We start from the raw sequence: 22,016 nt of genomic DNA on the forward strand, positions 1-22,016 counted from the left end.
CACACACACACAGGATTCCACACATACTGTTGCTCTCACGTTCACTCCCTCACACTAAATGTTTCATTCAGTTTTCCAGCATGATAGCTTTTGGTATCTTTCATCGCACAGCGTTGTAGTTAACAATGGTTGCCAGTTCAATTAAAGAAAAAGAAGTATTAACACACACACACACACACACACACACACACACACACACACACACACACACACACACACACACACACACACACACACACACACACACACACACACACACACACACACACAGCAGTCCCCAAAGCAACACAAACCACTAATTCACCCGCTTGCTTGCAATTAGGACACACACAAGAACAACATTTTGTAACAAGATTGTCCAACACAATCGGTATTCAGTGTGTTTTCCAGCTGCAGGCGCGACAGTAGTTTTTAGAGTTACTCAAATGATTTAAAAACAGTCTCAGTAAAACCGCTCACTCCAAATAAACTCTTAGGACGATAATTGAAAGTGAGATGTTTCTCAGTCTCCCGTGATGTTATCCGCAGCGATAAGAGCCTGGCTGTGTTCCAAACTCAACGGCCCAGTTCCCTCATGTGCTGCCGTACTGGTGCGAAGCTGTCAGTCACAGCTTAATATTCCTTCATATGCCAGTTTGGAGTGAGAGTTATCAGATGGCACTAAATGAGCCCAGCATTTGCCCCTTACTGGAGGCAACTGCAGGGCAGGGTTATCAGATGGCATTAAATGTGGCCTGTTTCGGTGCAATGACTGGTACCACCCCCCCGGGTACAAACTGGGGGTTTGTCTGGGCTGAAGGGAGGGATGGGGGGGGGGGATTTAGCATCGGGGCCAAGGTCACGTCTGGGAAAAGAGCGAGAAGAAGGAAAAAAATGCAGCCAGGATCCCCTGCGAGAGTTTCAGCACAGCTGCCACAAACCGTCGAGCTGCAGTCAACAAAAAAATGACAGAAAGAAAAGAGGAGAAATATGTATTTCATTGTGTTCCTAAAACGGGCTCTGGGGAATGTGGTGGCTTGTTTGAAAAGCGGCATTAATATGTCAAGAGCTTTGACCTCGGCAGCCAGAACAATGCAAGCCAACAGAGAGAATACATCGAGAGGTATAGCGGTGGAGACGCTGGGATGGGGGGTGTAAACGATGGGAAACAGACTCCACTTCCTGTTTTTCTTTCAGTATTGTTTCCTTCCCAACTTGACCTGGACCATGGAGGGCTGTACGTGTGAATGTGTGGACTGGGAGGCGACCAGCAGCATGAACTGTGCAGACCTGTGGCAGCGCTGGTTGTTTGTTAGCAGAGTGGTGCAGGGGTCAGCATTTCCTGTATTCTGGTTTCTGATTTGACTCTTTGACTCTTGCTGTTCTGTGAAGAACCTCATAAGAACGCATAAATATTAATTTCCTGGCTTAACAACCTTAAACTGGGCTATTAGAGGTTCTGCAGGTGTCTTGAGTTTCTGCACCTGTTTCTGCAGGTGTCTGCCCTGCTGGAGTTCTCAGGGGAGCGGCTCACATCTCTCACCTCTGACCTCTGTTGTTAGAACTAGAGCTAAGTCTTTTTTGGCCTTACGAAGGAGCTGAGGATGTAAACTGTTCTCTGACCTTGAGCTCCACAATGCTCTTGTTGTCCTTTGAGGTGAGTTTGGGGTCCTGGAAGAGGGGGTCTTCCACGTAGATCAGGTCCCACTGATCCGTGGAATAGCCGTCCAGGATAAACGCCACCTTGGTGACCACGGGCGGCTGCAGAGCCAGTTTGGCCAGAGAGGGGGTGGTGCACTGGATGGAGGTCCGGTTCTCACCATAGACACAGCTCTGCAGGAGAGAGGCGACACAGATGGACAAAACGTATCGGTTAGAAAAACTGCATAACCAGCCTGCAGATAAATACACGTTTGGAGCGAAGCTCAAGTGCTGGAGGCTGGGGTTTGGTTCAGGTGTGTACCATGCATTTTTAGAAATAATTTTGATCCTTTAAAGTGTAATCAAACCAGCACACTCTCATTAATCCTCAGTTCGTCAGCTTTGTTCATGCTCAACACATTTTACGAGACACCGCTTGTTTTCAGCCGCTGCTGGGTTTCCATGCGTGGCCTGCAGGCACAACACACCTTCATCCCATGTTGGATTCAGCCCACAAAGGCCTCCCAGCTTTTGTGCTCATTAAGACCGCCCAGTGAGAGGCTGAGAGCTCAGGAAACACCCTAAGCCCTTTTTTATTGAGGTGTGGCAGAGTTTCATCTTGTCTGAGAAGAGCATGGGTATCTAACTGGGACAGAGCCGGTGAGGCTGACATAGCAAAGATCTAAAACTCCTCCATTAAGGTCTGAACTGGCCTTGTATCGGCTGCCCAAGGATAAACTCTCTTTGAGAGCTTTCCTTATTTTATTTTTTTTGCCATATGCAGTTATTTTGGGAAATGCAGCATTGTGCTGATAAGGTGGCACAGAGCCACAGACTCACATAAGGGAAATTAACTTGTGCAGAAGAAAGCATGGCAGAGGTCACGTAAGCACTAACCAAATATAGGCAGAACACTCAGATACCAGCTGGATACCTGCAAGTAGCTCATTTAGATGTTTAGTCAGAACCTTTCTGCTTTGTCTATTATAATGGAACGAATTAAACTGGCTCATGGCAAAATAAATCTTTAAAATTATCTGCATTTTTCCTTTTGTCACTATTTTCCCTGGTTGAGCCATATATAGTAAGCCTCAGCTGGAGGGTGGAACATTTGCTGTAAATCAAGATCAGCTAAAACATCAAATACAAACCATATAGTGTTTGAAATCTGCCAAACTGTAAATTGTGGCTCATCTTTCACTGTTGTCAGGAGTTGATAGAGACACATGTGAGTGCAAAATCCAGTGCTGATAAAGTGTTGTAAAACTCACACTGTTGCACCGTGTAGTAAACAGTGAAGTCACTGAGTAGTCCACAGCTTTACAAACAGAGTGGGAGGGAATCTGGGGAAGGAGCAGTCTTGGAAGGGAACAGCATCCAAATGGGGGTGCTACTGGGATCCAGATCTGGGCCAACGTTCCCAGAAACAAGAACTCAGACAGACTAAAAGGGGTATGGAAAACAAATGGGTGCACTAATCTGAGAGCTGTTGTTTATGTGACTTGACAAGCAACAGTATTTGGAGGAGTTAAGAAGCCAGCGGTGATAATAAAATGATCTATTATCCCCTTCTCTGTCTGTTAATATGCTGTTTGATTCTCAGCTCCAGGATTTAGCTTCCATATTCCTGTGGGAGAGCTGAGGTGGAGATGAAGGGCGGATGTGATCTATCGCTGCAGAGATTGTGGTTTATTCATTACGCAGAGCAAATATCAGCGTGACACACGGATGCAGGAGCCGTTAAGAAGTGTGATGGCATGATATTCCTTCTCACAGGTGTGCTCAGGACAAACCAAACTTGTCTGGCTGCACGCTGAGAGATCAATGTTGATATTTGCACTGCGGGGGCCAATGATACAGTGTGTTTATCTTCTGGGCAACAAAGGTAGACGTGTCCTTGAGTCAATGTCCCACGAGCACAAGAGAGAGAAAAAAAAAAGATGCTCAGATCAATGCAACTAACCTTTGAACACAACAAACGGCATATTTGCACTGTTATTTAGTGAGTGGGCACTTGTTGCTGTGGTCGTTTAATTGATTCATTCACAGTGACTGATACTGGGGGGGTTTGGGGGGGGTCAGAGGATCCTCCTGGACATACCGACCTCAGTGCAGATTGAGAAAGACTCACACTCAGTTTATGACCCAGAAACACACACATATGTAGCCCGTTTTGCTAATTTGAAGACAAACATGGACAAAAACCTCAGTGTGGTCACATGCAGCAAAGGGCTGACCTGACCTGCTGGGCTGGAAACTCTTCTGCTCCAAAGCAGCTTTGTTAGCCTTCTAAAATGTTGTTATAGGAGGCAGAATAAGGGCTTTTGCCCAATTCCTGTAGCTTCCTATTAGTTAGTGACAGGGTCTGACATAAACACAACTTTCTGCCAAGTTCAGTTACTTCACGAGATATTTTTCTCTCATGTAAGCTTTGGTTGCAGGTTCCACTTTTTTCTGCAGCACTGCTCACTTGATCAGGTTTAACCTCAACTGCACTTCATTTATATCTTCATTTTGTGAGTTAAAACAGACGTGCTGCCAACCTTTGTGGACCAGGACTTGATAAATGCGAAACTGAGGCTAGACCAGTTGGGAGCTACTTCACTGTGAACTGTGGTCTGTTAAGTTTGTTAATGCTCCAAAAAAAAGCTCAACAAACTGGTTGAAATCTGACTTCCAGCACATTGATTGATATCTGAGTCCCTGCGGAGTCGTTTTGAGTCCAGTAGCGGCAGCTCTGTCGAAGTATTGCCGAAACTTCCTCATCCACTTCCCAACCTGCCTCCCCAGTGAGCTATAGCAGACCAGATGGACACACACGAACTCACACTCGAAGTTCCAGGCATCCGCAAATGCTCGAACGCAAGCACAAACACATTCAAGCACACACACATGCAGCTGTATAGAATGTGTGTGTGCATGAGGGTAAGGCTGGGTCGCCTAACAAAAGCAATCCAATTAACCTCCCTCCTCCACACACCAATGAGGAGCGAGTGGAGTGGGGCTGCAGGGTAAAACCCGGTCCCCAGCGCTCTCCCAGGAGTGCAGCCAAAGGAAAAATATCCTGTGAATTAGTGGAAACCTCAGTCAGTTTCATTGTTCAGTAGATGTCTCCTCTTATTTAAGGGAGAGGAGGCAAAGGGCTGGAGGTTGGGGGCAGCTGTAAATACAATCGCTCGCTGAGCTGGGCGGCGAACGGGCTGAGAGGTTTACTGTGGGGTGATGAGAGAAGCAGCGATCCTGAAACCTCCGCCGTCCCCGGAGGATCATTAGTGTAACAGCCTGCGAAAAAGCCAAGTCATAACGGAGCTCCCACGGACTAAAGTGCTTGTCAAATCTAGACTGATTTATACCCGTGGACTTCTCTGCTCTGTCCTATCACGCTGTGTTGTGCTATTATTTACTTTGGATGTAAGGGCTCCAGTTCAGACATGTCTGTGCTGATTATCTCGGATCTTCAGGTGTAAATTTCACTCTTTCCTCTTACACGTCAGATGTTTTTGTCACTGTGCTTATAACGTACGTAATGCACATATGCACGTATTGTGCATCTCGCTCTCTTTTTGCACCTGAATGCTTCCTCTGTTTGTTTTTTTTAAGACCATTGTGCAAATGACATTTATTGTTGTTTTCTGAGCCACAGATTCTCACATGTGAATGCAAAATCTGCAAAATCTCCAAGATGTAGTTCAGTTGTTGGCTCAAGTTCGACCACATGACATGCACATAACAAAACAACATGGCACGAGAGGGTTGGGTGAAATTTGTCAGTTTTGCTATGATGTCTACACTGAGATAGATCTTTCTTTTTCCGTTGTGAGCAGTGTTGAGTTGTGCCAGTCTTCTACTCAGAAGAAGACGAAACTTTGGGATGCAGCCTTTGTCAGTTATGCAGCAAAGCTCTGGAACACTCTGCCTGTAGATATCAGGGAAGCAGCTTGTTAAATATTTTTTTTGGATATTATTTTCCACCTTATTTTCCATCTTCTATCCTTGTTTTTATGTTCCATGAATGTCTTTTTAACGTGAAGCACTTGGTGCATGTGATTTCTTTGTTGCAAAGCCTGTTGAGCTGCATTTCTTGAATTATTTTCTATTAGAAGTACTTTGACTTTTCAGGTATTAATCCACATCATCATGACATTAACCTATAGCACGCACAGCATGCCACAAAAAGGAAGCAAAGCCAGTGTGACTGCAGCAGGAGCTTCCAGATTAAATGACCTCTTCACGGGTAGTTTCATGTTTAGCAGCATGTTTTGTGTTGCTGCAGACAGCTCACTGTACAAATGTTCTTTGTTTTGTTGCCCTGAAAGAGTTTAAAGTCTGGTAGAAATGTCTCACCTACATGAGCAACAAGCAATCCTTCAACTGAGGCCAAAACATGAAAACACTACCTGTTTGACGTGTTCACATGACAGCAGATACCTGCTCCCATGTCCTGTTTTATATCGATGAAGCGACACGTTACTCATCCACTCGCCCCAGCTGTGGGGGGTATGGGAAAGGAAAGAGGCTTCATGAGTCATTCAGGTGTCAGCTGGAGGGATTTAGCCCGCTGGCATGAGAGAGGAAGAGGAGTCTGACAAGAAAAAAAGCCAATGTGTGAATGGGGGCGACAGGTGTCTGGCTCCAGTGAAGCCTCCAGTGGAACTGAACTATCTGTGATGCAGAGTTCGCTGGTATGAACTCCCTGAGCTTCACCAGCCACCTGTGAAGCACTTTTTCTTTGCTGTTTTTTTGTGTATGTGAAGCCCTCTTTAACTCTGCGACCATGCCAGCCTTTCATGATGGATCGTAAAAAAAAAATCTCTTTCATGTTGTGGGAAAGCTGAGATTGGCTGAGACTAGGCTTTACTGGAGATCTGAGAGGCAGATATCAAGTCAACACTGGACCTTTTTCGTTTTCATGCTCTGGCTCCAGCTGAGAGTCCTGAACCTCTGCCGTCTTGGTTGCTTCCTCTTTCCAACCCGCCTCAGTGTGAAGATCTCACAGATTCTTGTCTGACTGGAGAACAGATTTCACCAGCCGGACCGAACACTGCTGGGCGGCGACGGCTTCTTGCCAGAGACTAAACCGATCGCATGCCCGTCGTTTAGGTTTATGAATGCAGCTCTGGAGGCATGAGGCCTGGCTCACGTTACGCAGAGGGCCATTCCACTGGCTATGGAAACCTCTGGGATGTGCGCTTGTGAGCGATCCTTGACTCTATTTTCAGGGGTTAAGACAATAAGACACTTATACTGTCCCTTCCCAGGCTGAGCCTTAACTCATCCCGTTTACTGGAAGGAATTTAACAGGCGACAGCTGGGGCCCTGCGGGCCATGATCCCATCCTAAATCATTAGTAATGATAGCCTTATTTTATACAGGCTGCTCGCTTCATGCTCTCTCTTTTCCCTTGTTTGGGGAAGCTTGAAATTTGTTTTTGCCGTTCCTCTCTGGTCTGTTCATTCTTCACATCTTAACAGAGAGGGTTTAAAAACCTTTTCAAAGTAAAAGACTCCCAGTTTGCCTGGTTCTAAAACCAGTCACAGCCTGTGTTATTGACTGGACAGTGAACTGAACCCTGACTACTGCTGTGGCTTTAGCACCAGGTGACACATAAAGAGCATTTGAACTTGCTGAAGGACCCTGTTGGTCTAAGATTACAGGCGAGGTTACAGACGCTAAACTTGGCTGTAACTTTCAAACAGAGTTCAGAATCAACCAAACCTGGAGAGCACAGTTTGGGAGTTTTTTATGGGCAATAGAAATTTACATATTAGTCGTTTTCATCTGTAAAAAATGTTTGTTAAATATTATACCTGGCAGGCGGGTGACACCTGAAACACAGTTCCAGTCTGTTAGCTGGTGTTCTAAATGACTGAGCAAAGTATATTAAACTGCAGGTAACCAAAGCAGCAGTGCTTCTGCTTTGTCCTACTGTATGTTGCTCACAGGTGAAACAGACCGTGGGGGGTTAAACTGACTGATTCACAGTTTCAGCACACCTTCACTTTTTGCCCGAGTAAGAAATACAGGAAGCAATATAATAAGGGCATTGTGTGTAAAAAGCAACTATTTGCGTCCTTAAAATGTACAGTTATCCTGGCCTTATTTTCTGTATCCATCATGAGAGTTGATCAATCACTCTTCATCAATGCATACAGATGTACATATCCACACCTGGAAACATCCATGTGCAGCAACAATCATCTACTGAAAGGTACTTTGATAACAACTGCCGAGGGACGGGGACAGTGGTAGACGCACGTCCAGATGCTTGCCAGGTGAATTGAGGATTCAAACCAGCAGTTTCTGGATCACAGGCCTGATCTCAGAGTCCTGAAGTTGCATGTGTTCACGCTGTTTGTGTGTAACGAAGCCCGAGCTCCCCAGAGACCCATCAACCACTGACCTGGACACAGGTCAGTGACCAGGGAAGGGAAAACTGAAAGATGAGACACTGCAGGGAGTGTGTGTGTGTGTGTGTGTGTGTGTGTGTGTGTGTGTGTGTGTGTGTGTGTGTGAGAAAAAGAGAGACACAGAAAGACAAACAGAGGAGGAGAGACAGATCAGAGTAAGGTTTGAGATGGAAGTCTTATTCCATGAGTGCATGCGTTCTGTATTTGTGTGTGTGTGTGTGCGTGTGTGTGTGTGTATTTACTGATTGTATTATTATCTCCTGACTGAACCTGCAGCAGCGTGTGCCTCAGGATGACAGATAACATCATTACAAAGCACTGCTTGTCCTCAAAGCGCCTCCCAAAGGCAAACATCACTCACTCACTCACTCTCTCTCACACACACACACACACACACACACACACACACACACACACACACACACACACACACACACACACACACACACAGAACAAAGCACCTTCATGTTAACAAAAGGGCTGTTTGTTTGTTATGACTCACAATATGTCGCCTTCACTCAGAAATACGTACTGCTGAGACTTCAGTAAACTCTTCCCCTTGCGCATATTTTGTTTCAGTCCAGCTAACGTAAAGCAGGACTCGATAAGAGGTTAAATTACTTCTTTACAAGGAGAATTTTGTGCAGTTCAACCGATAAAAAGGGTGCTCCGTTTCTCTCCTCTCTTTCAAAGGCTGTGGGATCATTTCAGCGGCAACTGCAATGAAACGCAAGCTGTGAGACTGTTATCCAAGTGCACTATAAGAACGGATCAGACAGTCAGTAGGTTCACATAGAGGGAGGCCATGGTGGGCAGTTTCTGTGGTCAGTATCATTACTGCAGACAGCTCTGACTCTTTTCTGGCGGCAATTTTGGAAGTACTGCATAACACTGGCCAAAGGAACATTGATTTTCTTCCTGGATGTTGTGTGTTATAAAGTGAAGGTCAACGTCGACCCATAGAGGCTTGTGTGCAGTTTTTGAAACACCACATTCTCCATATAATGGCTTTATGTATGTCATTTTCTTGGAACTTTCATGGAAAATCTGACAGTGCTTTCGGGATAATTCGACCTAATTCAAGATCTCTGCACTAGACTAGAGAAAAACATAATTTGAAGTACAATTGTTTTAACAAAATATAACTCAAACACAAAATGAGCCGACACATTTTTGCAGGTGGGAACAAGCGCATTTGGCCAGAAAGATGACATGACGGTCCTTCTTCTGTTCACCTCTCATCCTGCTGTTTCATACATGTACACACACAGAAGCTATAGGAGTCATTTGTCCAGGTTGTTGCACTAATGAAACCTCTAAATGCCTTCATGACTAAAGCGAGTTCTGTTGCCTCTGACTTATGACCTGGATGAGTGAGACTCTGCAGAGACTCATAAATGCCATGTTACATACATTTAACACCTTTTTAAGACCCTTATAATTAAGCTACATCAATTGGAGACATTTTAAGGGTCTGCAGGCAGCGTGGTGAAAGCCTGGTGAGCGTCAGGATAATTTAAAACACCTTCAGGCCATCGCTGCAAAGACCAGCCAGGCTAATGGAGCGATGACGTGCTTCAAGCATGCGTGTGTGCGTGTGTGTCTTTTCTGCAGTAAGTAGAATAAAGTGTGACGGAGGCGAGGAGAGCCAGAGCATCCTAAAGGCCTCGCTCTGCTGCTGCGCCTGAGTCAGAGGTGACAGCTGGATCCTCCAGATCAGACTGTGGGTTTTCCATTTCCTGTATTCTCATGTTTGTCTGACACTTTAGCTCATTTCCATCTTCTCAATGGGTTTTGGGGGGCGTTAGTATGTAAAATGACAATATCATGCATGTCACAGCGAGGTAGAAGAATTAGTCAATTTTGCCGGCTGTTCATCTCGTGCTTTTCTGATGTTTTTTTTAACTAAATAGATGAAGGACATTAGGAGTCACAGGAGCTAAACTACGGAGCTAAATCAGGAAGTTGCTTGGGCACGTTCATGTTTGCGTTAGCACTGCAAAGACTAAAACAATGGTTTTATTTATGATGTCAATTCAAGGTTTGAACAGGGGCTGGAAAGGAGGTGTATGGAGATGCAAAAGGGGAAAATTTTGTTTCAGCGTTAACAGCATTAAAAGAAATTCCCACCCAAAGTGCTAATATCAAGTTGGTGCAGCGTATTTGCACAGTGCTGCAGGGCCTTCCCTGTTTAGAACCTAGAAACCATTCCCTCAGGAGCAGGTTTCAAGTTTTCAAGAGCCTGCACTCACATCTTGCAGTCAAGTGCATGCACTCATTGTAAGCTGCACTGGATAAAAGTGTCTGCTAAATAAATATGAAGTCAAGAAATCTAATGCATGAAAAGTACGCTCAAATATTTCTGAGTTCCAGGAATCCTCTGCTTAAAATGGGCACGAGGGAAACATTTGTGAGAAGAGCTACACTGTAGATGGCCTTTTTTTTTTTTTTTCTCCTCCTTAAGGCTTAAACTTAGACTGTGCAATCTTTTATTTTGGGCAATGAAACCCTTCTTGTACTCACCACATGAAACACCTCAGCATCCTGACCGGTGGTGAGGACCATCTGGGGCTGGAGGCCGGACTGGAGGAAGAAGCCATGAGCCGCCACCGTGCAGCCTCCACTACAGTGAGGGGGATGAGAACGGATGTTAGCATCAGCCTCAAACAGAGACACAGGAGATCCCCACAGGGAGGGACCTGCTGTTAGCATTAGCAGTTTAGCCACTCATCACCTCCTACTCGTTTCCTCCTGCTGTAAAACTAAAGCTTTAATCTGTCTCGCCTCATCCACAGATATTCTCAGCTAAACTCGCCCTCGCTTTCTCTCTCTGTGTCATCCTTCTAGGCGAGGAAACATGCAAGAGCACAACTTTAAAGGAAATTTGTCGAGATCTCAAATTCATTTCTGAAAAGCAGTTTAGTACAGATGTGCAGAATAACACTCCAAGCGCAGGTCTGACCTGACGAAGGAGCGTGACGGCTGGATGCTGTTGATGATGGGGTCTTGGTTGTAGGTGAACAGCACAGGGGCGTGGCGCTCCACCGAATCCACTGTCAGCTTCACGGGCTGCTTGGAGGGAATGGCGTGCGGAGGGGTCTTACAAGTCAGCATGCTTGATGACAAGCTGATGGGGTGGAGGTCAGAGTGGGCGTTGAGGGGAATGATCAAACACACAGGATATATTCTTGTGTTAGCATGTACAGTTTTGGCCATTGTTCAAGCCCCTATTCATGCATTTCTCTCGCATTAGTCCGGCAGATAACTCCCGATGATTCCTGCTTAAGCAGGACTGAGACTGAGACTGAGGAGAATAAGACAACGAGAACCACTCACAAGACTCCAGACTAAACTTTTTCCATTGAAATTACAGTAACGTCAAGGGACACTAGGGTATGTGTAACAAACAATTCGTCTACAGTATGTCCAAATTCCTCTCCAGGAAGGAAAGAAAAAGGCAGAGACTTGAGATGCAAACTTTTCCTGTTATGCAGTGGACGAAGAAAAGAGCATGAGGAAAAGAAAAGCTGCAAAAAGGAAAGAAAAGAAAAAGGCGACTGACCTCTGGATCTTACAGGCTGCTTTCCCTATCGTAACCTCTCGCTTGTTTCCAGTGTCCAGGAAGGCTCCTCTGATGGTCAGCATGGTGCTCCCGGACTTTGGCCCGAATGTGGGGAAGATTTCGTGGATCACAGGGTCCTGAACGCAGAGACCACCAGACATGATGAATAACTGTTCGAATACTATTACTCTACTAAACAAACACTGACCAAATGCACTGTGTTGTTTTTGTGTCTTTTTTAACATCATATCGGACAGACTGGTCCATAAACTTCTTGCAACATGCACAGATTTTTCAAAAAGTGCCATTAAAAGACATCTGTCTTACCACAAAGGTGAAGCCCTCCATCTTGGCTACCTTGTGGCCACTGGTGACCTTCACTATGTGTCCTGATGGGGTGAAGTTCCCACTGAACACTGGGGAACACTGAATCTCAGTCCACCTAGACACAAACCCCCCACACACAACACAGAGCCAGCATTATACCCTGAGCCACATGGCATTTATCCTAATTCAATGATGATCTCCTGCCCTGCAGTAACGCACAAAGAGGCCATCTTCATGTGGGATTGGGAGGTAGTGTTTTTATTTTTTTTGGCCAGTTCGTAATGAGGTTGTTTGTAGCAAAAGGGTCTTTTGAATGGGACATGGCCCCAGTGGATATGGGAGAGTGGAAAGTCTGGGAGCAGCCATTTCTCCCAGCAATTTTTCAGTTAGAGGAGTCATGGGTGGAATGCGGCCAGCAGAGGGGCTTCTTAACATTCTTTCTTCAACACAATAACCCCTATTAAACATGTTCTGCCCCTATAGGACGCCAGCGTATGTGTCCCTTTATCTAGTCAACACCCACCACTTAACACACACTCTCTCTCTCTGCCTCTCAAAGGTGGCTTTTCAGATGCTGTGCAATGTTTCAGAAAGCATGGACAGTGTTCAACTTTCCACAAAACGCACGCAGGCCGGGGAAGTGCAAGATGTGGTTCCCGAACCACAACACACACACACACACACCTGTTGACGTTGTCTTGTCTGGTAAGTTTGCAGGGAGCTCCAACCACCTCCACGGTTACCAGAGAGGACTTGAAACTCTCCGTCTTGTCGAAGCCGAAGTAGCGGCCACACATTGTCACTGTCGTAGAGCCTCGTATTGGTCCAGATGTAGGGAAAACCTAAAGCGCGCACAAGGAACATCAGAACAAAATGAAGCATCAGTGGTGACTACAGCATAACTCCTATCATCATTTAAGTTCACAGTCATCATGTTTCTTTTGCCATAAATTCTTTGCTTCCTGTTTCGAAGAGGATGTAGCTGCTGCTCCACCTGCCTGGTGTTTTTCCAGGTGTATTTGTTTTCTCATCTTTACTGAGAGGTTAAACATTATGGGTGGCGTTTCCCAGAGCCTTAGCCCACCAGCTGCCATTGTAAGGATCTCTGAACCTGATCTGAAACATCAGTGTCTACAGTCTCCGTCGGTTTGGGCTGTAAATGAGGGCGCTGACTGATGGTGAGTCTGGCAGAACGTCTTCCAATGGGGCTTCATTCCTTCTATAGATTGACAGCTGCTTTATCAATATATCTGATTATGCAGCTTTGAGGTAGGCTTGGAGTTTGTCTCTGGAAGGAATTTCTTCTAAATTCTTCTATTGTGTACCCAAGAGGCTTTATTTCACCTTCATTTAGGCATTTAACTGATTTATCTGTTAGATCAACAACACCGCAAGTCAGTGCAGTAAACGCTTGAGATTTGAGAGAAGTAAACTGACACTTGGAAGATCCACTGGCTGAGTGTTGTGCAAGAAGCGACCATACAACCTTTCTGCAGTGAGTTACAGCTCTTTTCATAATCTTGCCTGTTAAAACAGCCCCAGAGGAAGAGGCTCTTTTGCAGGTTCTTGTCCTATTAACACATTTTGTTGCGTTCAGGGTAGTGGAGGCAGCTTGTTTTGTTTTTATATGGAGACAATCTAACAGTATGAGGTGCAGCATTAAAGTCATAAAGAATGAATACCACCCACACTGTGCTCCGTACAGCCTCGCAGTGCAGCTGTTTCAGGAAGGAGCATGACCATCACAAATTCCACACTGCAGAGGCAAATACGCCGCAGAAGTACATTCAGAGGAGGTAGAGAGACATGGCATAAAGAATGATTTGATCACGTGATCGGTGTCCCAGTGAACTGAAGTGGCAGCGAAAAAGTGAGCTCACCTTAGTGATGACAGGTGTGCAGTAGTCCTGGGTCCAGACGGCGGCAGAGGGACACTGGCTGGCTCTGGTGCAGCGTCCGTCACACCAGCCGCATTCAGTAACACGTGACGACAGCAAGCAGGAAGTACAGGTGGTCAGCTGACCACAGCCGGGGCCAATCAGAGGGACCTTAGTGATCTGGGAGGAGGACAGAAAACATAATGTAAATGTGTCTTCGTTCCTGTCAGATGCAGGAACACAGTGTGAAAGACGGAGAAAGAAAAATGTTTGGCTGCAGAACGCCTGCAGTGATTCTCCAGGAACACTATTCTCTTTTTTTACTGGCTCTGCTCTGCTGTTGTTTATTTGTTTTCAGCAAAATATTGTTTTTCTCACCAATGCAAGAAATTCATTAGGATTATGCTGTGGTTAAGGCTCACAAATGAACACAGGACCATCATAATCTACCAAATGTGTAGAACAGCACTATGTTCTCTACATGGCACAAATGTCTTCTCAAACCTCTTCCCAGTTTGCAAAGGATATAACCAAATGGCCCAGTTCCTGCATCTACAGCTGCTTTTATTTGAATCAAACAGTCCTAACGTGCACATTTGCATAGCTTTATGTCTGTGGTAATAGCAAAGGTATGTCTTTGTGAAACCTTGGTGTTTCTTGTAATCAAATAATCATAATCAAAAAAATGTTCGCAGTTCATAGCGTAATCAGGCATGATTAAAGGCAATACTATAATATTGTTTCTGATGTTTATATGTGTGTAATTTGTATAATGTCCTTGTTTAGGCCTGTATTTGGAAACTAGACTGTGAACTCTGAACATGATTTACAGATGGGTGAGACATAAAACAAACAAATGATCTCATTTGCAATAATCCTTACAACTACACATTATTCTATCTGCTAAATTATAACCAGTCCAGTAATTCTGGCACGACACCCACCTTATTTCCTGTAGCCATTAGCAGGGCTCCTTCCGAGTGGTCAGCGTCCAGCAGCGCTACACTGGCGGAGATGGGTCTCGAGTCCAGATGGACGTTTACGTGAGGAGATGCAAATCTGGAGAACAGGACCTGAAAGACAGAGGACACATTAATGCAATCGTCTTAAAGGGGAATTTATTAATGTCGCAGCTTACAGTATCATCATCTGAGACTGACTAACTGAGAAGAACCATGAAGTCAAATAACAGAACGAATGGATAACAGAGCCAATGGAAACAAGCACGTGGGTAACCAGACACCATTCAAAATTTAGGTGATTCAAGTATTGAGTTATTCTATTCCTTCTGGACATTTTTATGGTAATTTTTCAATTATTCAGTCTCCAAAACATCTCCAGGGAAGACTCAACATATGCTAGTAGAAATAAGTTAAGGCCTGCTTAGTATAAACATGATCTGTTGTGAATTTGGAGTAGATGCCCCCTAAGAAAGCCACCTTAATCTGGTTGTTCTTTATTGGATGGCCATCTACACTCAATCCTTTGAATTTCTCATTAACAATCACACTTTTTTCCCATAAAGTGGCTCCATTTGTTGCTAAAGATACAGCATAAGTGCCTCAAATCAAGAAAAGTATTTGCACAGTGGGACGGTGGAAACACTGTCGCCTCACAGCTAGAAGGTCCCGGCCCAGATAACAAAAGACATTATTCAATGTTGGATTTTGGTCAGATTGGTTATTTTTGGTTGAGGTTGAAAAAGCTATGTTGATTCAATGTTTAATCACAGATACCATTTCAACATTTGAAAAAACGTTGTTGAATCAATGTAGAATAGATGATGACTTTTCAATGTTGAAATGCCCTACAGTGAATTGACGTGATTTCAATGTGTGGTGCTGATACTGCTTCGCCCCCTCCCTCCCTCCCTCCCTCTGCAAGACCAGTGAGATCTCAAGGCGCTTTTTGTGGCTTGTAGTTGCCATAATTCAACCATCCGTGTCTAAAGTTCTTCTCTGTGTGCGAGCAATACAAACTGGTAAGTCATTGAGAATGTAATTTATTTTGCTGTTCAGATACCATCACCTGGCAGTCATTGTTTGACTTAATGTTAACTTTATTTAAATCATTGCCCTGCGGTGAAAAACTTGTAATTCCCGCCTGGGGCCTTTCTGTGTGGAGTTTGCATGTTCTCCCCATGTTCACCTGGGGTATCCTCCATAAAAAAAACCCACTAAAAACATGCAAGAAGATCACCACCTGACCAATGGTGACAAGAAGGAACTGGGTCCCCAGGTGCCGCCGTCGGCTGGCAGCCTACCGCTCCTGGTCTGCCGCAGAGGAAGGACTAACCAGGATGAGTTAGACGCAGAAGATATAATTTCACTGACACATAGCACGTGCATGTTGTGCAGTTGTGTGTTCAGCGAAGCATGGCGTGTGCATGTAATGTTGTTGTGATTAATAAAGTATCTTATCTTATCTTATCTTATTACAGCAGCAAAGCAGATAGCAAAAAATAGAGGGCATCAGTAAAAAGGACATTAAATAGCAAACAAGCAATATAAACAATATAAACAAGGAATATTGAAAAATATGAACAATTTAAACAAGGGTCAATAAAGAAACTAGCAACCCAGTACAGGGAAATGTAAAATATGGGTGGTAACAGTATGGAGTGTTTTCAAGTTTACACCATGGCACAGAGGAAATACCAATATTGCACATTGGAAATTAGAGATTCGCTAGGTACTGATATTGCACATTGGATGATAGTACTCCTGCTGGAGTGTTGATATTGCACATAGGAGTAATAATACACCTGATTGAAAGCTTGATATGAAAGAGACGTGCTGTATGCCATGGTTTTTAAAAAGCAGCCAGCCTGCAGGTCAGCTGAGGACAGCTGGCATCAATGTGGGATTTTGTTCACTCGTCTCCACAGATTTTCATTGTTGCTGTGTTTATTGCTGTACACTGATACACACCATGAATTAAATGAGAGAGAAACATGATCAGGAGTCTGGAATGTACAACAATAGATCCACAGCATCACCTGAAGACAAACTGAGCCATGAGGATGGAAAAAAAATGACACGGCACACCTTGACTGGGAGCTGGTGAAGGAAAGTGATCCAGGTTGTGTGATCTTGTCCTGTCAGAGGTTTGATGCTGGTTTAGAAGAAACCCTGATTATATGTCATTTAGCAGGAAATTCTGTTCAGAAAACTAAACCTGAACACATTTGAACTCCTGTCATGTTTTGAGTGTGTTTAAAAGAATCTTTATGTTATATGTCTAATATTATTTCTGCCTCTTACAATGGGTAAGTAAAGTTATACTTAATGTTTTGGGAAACTTCATCTTTTGCTATCTCTCTGAGACTTAGATGAAAAAGAATGATATCAATTTCATCTCTGTGTGTTCAGTAAACAAACTGGTCCAGGACCTGTACAGCCTCGCTTAGCAAACACCGGAAGAAGAAACAGCGAGTTAGCCGTCAAATGTGACCTCAAACAACTCCAAAGCTACTTTTTAAACATATTTCTAGCAAGGGCACATCACACTTCATGCATTTACCTTTTAAACATGGACAAAATGTAATGATTCCCTCTAACCTTTACCAACACAGCAAATAAGGATATTTAAGAAACAGGTTTTCTTTAATTACAAGCACAAACTGTATTATATTTGTTTGACAGCTGTAAAACTGGGCAGCTTCAGCCTTCACACTGCCTGCAGTCTTGAATTAACCACACCTATCTGAAAGACATCATGGTCTGTTTCCTGAGAAGCAGTAAATATCTTTTGTTAAGAGCGAACTTTTAAGAGAGACTCTAAAACTAACTTCTAACATGGATGAGAGGGAACTGGCACTCTGGTTTTGGGGCAAAGAACAAGAAGATGCAATCAGCGGGGGAAACATTGTGTTCTCTGACATGTTGGGAGGTATTTCAAACACACACACACACACGCACACACACATAAATGCACGTACACACGAGTCTGCACATATGCAACACACCATTCTCCACCACACATACACATACTTTCTCACACACACTTCAACGTGAACACAGGTACCCACGCACCCGCGCGCACCTGCGCGTACACACACGCACGCACGCACGCACGCACGCACGCACGCACGCACGCACGCACGCACGCATGCACGCACACACACACACACACACACACACACACACACACACACACACACACACACACACCTGGAGCAACATTTATTATTTGTGGTTTTGCTGCAATTACAGGCCTGGGAGCAAACAGAACAGAACAGGGTCTCTAATGGGGTGTGTGGTTGCCCCAGTTACATGAAGCCCTCTAAATTACACCATTCCCTCCATCACACACACTCTAACACGTGCACACACACGCATGAAAATAGATAGAGTCCATGGACAGACACAATCTTTCTGCCATGTCAAGATGGAGTTGCAATGCGATGAAACAAAGCACTCCATTTATATTGTCAGTAAACACACACACACACACACACACACACACACACACACACACACACACACACACACACACACACACACACACACACACACACACACACAGTACAGCACACACCTGGCTGCCTGTAACACACCGATGACATGCTGCAGGGATGGGAGTTATGACGTGTGTGTATGATTTATGACTAAACAAAACACCGCACAATGCATTTCAAGATTTTTCCATCCACTGTGTAAGTTAGTGCGTGTCAGAGCGTCCAGTAAATACCTCCGACGGTCTGCGATGTAAATCTGAAATGTGATTTTGTTGGTTGGCTGATATACTGCTTGCCCTCTCCTCACCCTCACAAATGCCTTGTTTTCCAGCATCATTCCTCCCTCTGTTTGAGCCTCATGATCAACGTTAGCTTTGTAACAGCGAGCATAATGGGTGGCTTTCCGCTGGGGACGTGGCCATACAACAGGCATCTCTCTGGAGGTAATCGCGGTGTAAATTACAGCTTATTGTATTAAGCAGGCGGGGGGAAGTTTGGCCTATAAACATGACCACTGTGTTATTCCCACAGTGGCCCGACTGAAGCCGAGGGAAATACTTCCTGAGCCAGAATGGAGTCCGTTGGGGGGAACAACGCTCTTTTTCTTTCACTGCCTCGACTCCATGTTCCCTCTTGTCAAGTCCGCTGGGAGCGACCAGGAAACTGAAATACATGAAAAGTTGACAAGCTCTTTTTATCGTTCTAACAATGAAATGAGCTGCCAGAGCAAAGGCGGCCATCCCTCAAACAGGTTCTTTTTGTGGCTTCGCTTTGAGAGAGGGCAGGTGGCCGGAGGGTCGTCAGTTCAGACGCACGATTTGGAAAATCAGTGCTGGGAAAGTGAAGGAGACACTGAAGTCACAGCCTTACGTCTTAGAGTGGGAGGCTTCATGCATGTTTGTCACAACTTGGGCCTTCTGTTGGCAACATTTCTGTCAGACATGACACAATTTTACTGAAAAATGGAAATTTAGGAAAGAGCTGACATCTTTACACAGAAGCACAGAGCAAATAAAACTGGGTAATACTCCGTTTCACAGGAAAACTATGAGTACAGCAGGTGAGAGTTGAACCAGGAAGCCATGTTTGGCTAATATGGGGCTACAGTTACAACCTGCATTGTCAATGTAGTGACCTCAGTGCTCATTATCATTTCATGACCGTATCTTGGTGAGTACAGAGTGATTATGACTGTTAGAAATGATGAAAAGTTGTACTGTGTTCTGCAAAGTATTCCTGTTGTAATTTTTGTTACTGTGATATGATGTTGTCCGGCTATGTGCTTGATGCTGCATGGTCTCCCTTGTGAAAGAGGTTTTAATCTCAACACGACTTGTTTATGAAATAAAGGTCACATATATGAATGAGAAGCTGGATTTCACTGAAAATCCCAGACTGACTGTTCATTCATTCATTGATGGCAGAAAACACTTGATAAAATGGAGTTCTGCAGTGCAGGACAGCTGCTCTCCCCTTCAGACCGTCTTAAACCCTTCAGCTAAAACAATGAAATTCAGCCAATTCAGCCCACCACAAAAAACAAAACAAAACAAGGAAGAAGAAACTGAAGTAGGGATCTGTGTGTGTGTGTGTGTGTGTGTGTGTGTGTGTGTGTGTGTGGGGGGGGGGGGGGTCGGGGGGCAGGCGGTGGTAGAGAAAACACACAGCAACAGCTGCTCCGTGCCATGCGAGGGAACGTGTCAGCGAAGCCCGCCGTTCACCATTAACGTGCCTTGTAAGCCCCCTCGTACCCCACTACCACCGTCTCAACCCCCCCTCCATCCACCCCTCCCTTTCAGTGCAGCTGTCGAGCCTTTTTTCCATGTCTCTCTTGCCTTTTTTTCCCAGGCATGTCTTCTCATTCTTGTGTTTCAAAAACACGTGAGGTAATTTAGTGTTTACTTTATGCGTTTCATTCCACTCGTTGTAGCTGTTGGCGAGGCACTGCAACAATGCACCAACGGAGCATCGCTCGCCGTACTTCACGCCGCAGCTGTAACCATTGCATGCATAGAGCTGCACTGTTAGAGCAGATGAACAAAAAACACCACATGGAAAATGACTACAGTGAGTCACAGTCCGATATGCAGTTACACAGGCCTGTCATACTGAGTTAATTAAGTTGAATGCCAAAATGTTTTATCTTACCTTGATGATCAGCACTTGTATGACTCTCCAAAACAAAATAAGGCAACTAACAGACCTCCAACAGGCCAAATCTGCTTTCAAACTGCAGGTGCGCTGGCACTAAGAGCAACAAAAATCATTTCACGTGCCAGGTCTTAGTCTGGAAAGTCATGAAAACATATTCTTGCTCAGCACTCATTGGACACATTGCATATTTAGATGTAAAACTGGGCTAAAATTGCTTGAAAAGAGAGAGTGGAAATCTTAGTTATCAATAAATAAAAAAAAACCCAAACCATTTAGAGAAGATGGAGGAGAAATGGAGGATAGTTAAAAGGCAGCCTCTTCTTCAGACCTTCACAAGTGTTTCCATTATTTTGTCAATATTACAAAGCAGCATCATGTGCTGTCAGTACCGAATTTGAGGTCTTGGTCCCTGAATCACATGTGAAACTCTTACTTTCACTCCGCTGGTGTGGCCAAGGAGAAATGCCTGCATACTGATGACAGTCGAGGTGAGTCAGAGTCTAGTTTATGATAGATTAATATGCAAATACAAGTGAAATGGCTCAAAGCAAATTCTAATCATTGCTCCACATGACGCAAACTCCCAAAGCTAAACCCCTCCTGTGAGCAGTTGAACTGTGACAGCAACAGGTCTGACTTTATTCTCTCAAATGAATTGAATTTATGCAAAAGTGCAGAAATGTGGATCCTAGCAACCTCTAGTCACGTGAAAAAGGACTATTCACTCAGACGGCAGACTGGAACGTGGGCTTTTTGGAGGCTCGCTGAGCAAAGGTTAAAGGTAAGCAAATTGTGCAAACAGAAAGGTCCTGCTGCTTAGTCATAGTCTCTAGCAGAGACACCTGTGGCTGACTGTGTGTAGTGTCTCCAGCAGGGTGCTTTCACTCCTCACGTACCAACATCCTGTTGCATTTACATGAACAATGACCGCGGGAAACCACACTGGCCACTGCAGCCTCAGGGTTTCAGTTTGTGCCTAACTGCTAGTATTTCCCATGCAAATGAAGCACTGACTTCTTTACCTGTATATGGCGTCCGTTGGCGGTGCCCAGGTATGCCACTGCACGACCATGGACTGGCACCACTGTGATGGAGGTCACCAAGGTGTTTGTCAGCTCTTTCTGCCAGTACTCCAGCCTCTGGACAAACTGGGTCACCTGCAGGCGGTACTTGCCCTCTTTGCCTTCATGGATTCCCTCATGTGGGTCGCAGTCGTCTGATGAACTCTGCAAAGAAACCAAAGGCATCGGTTAGACAGATCTCCCTGCAGCTTGCTCCGAGAATAACAAAATACACAGTGATAATAACAGTGGAGAGAGGGCTTCTTACTGTGGTTACAGGCATGACACTGATATGACATAAAGTGCAGCTGAGGAATGTCAGCACCATCAGTGTGGTCGTGTTTACCACTGAAGAACATCCACCTCAGACGAGTTCACTAAATCTGGAACAAGCTGTAAAGACTGCTGATTGCCTCGAATATTAGATCATGCATTGTTAACAATACTTTCTGGGAAACGTCAGCAAGACTGGATCATTTTATCCAAACAGATTGCTCTCCTAAAAACTTCTCGTTCTATGATATCATGTCGAACTATCTTCTTTCATAT

At 44.7% G+C, this 22,016-nt stretch overlaps 1 protein-coding gene across 1 annotated transcript in view; it reads right to left on the reverse strand.

The window, feature by feature from the left end:
* met (MET proto-oncogene, receptor tyrosine kinase) overlaps nucleotides 1-22,016 on the reverse strand; it is a 64,079-nt gene that overhangs the window by 18,283 nt on the left and 23,780 nt on the right. Inside the window, exons 2-10 of the mRNA XM_070972827.1 lie at nucleotides 21,429-21,632; nucleotides 14,738-14,866; nucleotides 13,797-13,973; nucleotides 12,601-12,758; nucleotides 11,917-12,031; nucleotides 11,590-11,726; nucleotides 10,990-11,154; nucleotides 10,551-10,650; nucleotides 1,603-1,812 (exon numbers count right to left, since the gene is read on the reverse strand). Coding sequence (XP_070828928.1) covers nucleotides 1,603-1,812; nucleotides 10,551-10,650; nucleotides 10,990-11,154; nucleotides 11,590-11,726; nucleotides 11,917-12,031; nucleotides 12,601-12,758; nucleotides 13,797-13,973; nucleotides 14,738-14,866; nucleotides 21,429-21,632 — 1,395 coding nt within the window. The remainder of the gene's footprint in view (nucleotides 1-1,602; nucleotides 1,813-10,550; nucleotides 10,651-10,989; nucleotides 11,155-11,589; nucleotides 11,727-11,916; nucleotides 12,032-12,600; nucleotides 12,759-13,796; nucleotides 13,974-14,737; nucleotides 14,867-21,428; nucleotides 21,633-22,016) is intronic.

Source organism: Chaetodon trifascialis, chromosome 10 (genome assembly GCF_039877785.1).
Source record: "Chaetodon trifascialis isolate fChaTrf1 chromosome 10, fChaTrf1.hap1, whole genome shotgun sequence".
NCBI lineage: Eukaryota > Metazoa > Chordata > Actinopteri > Chaetodontiformes > Chaetodontidae > Chaetodon > Chaetodon trifascialis.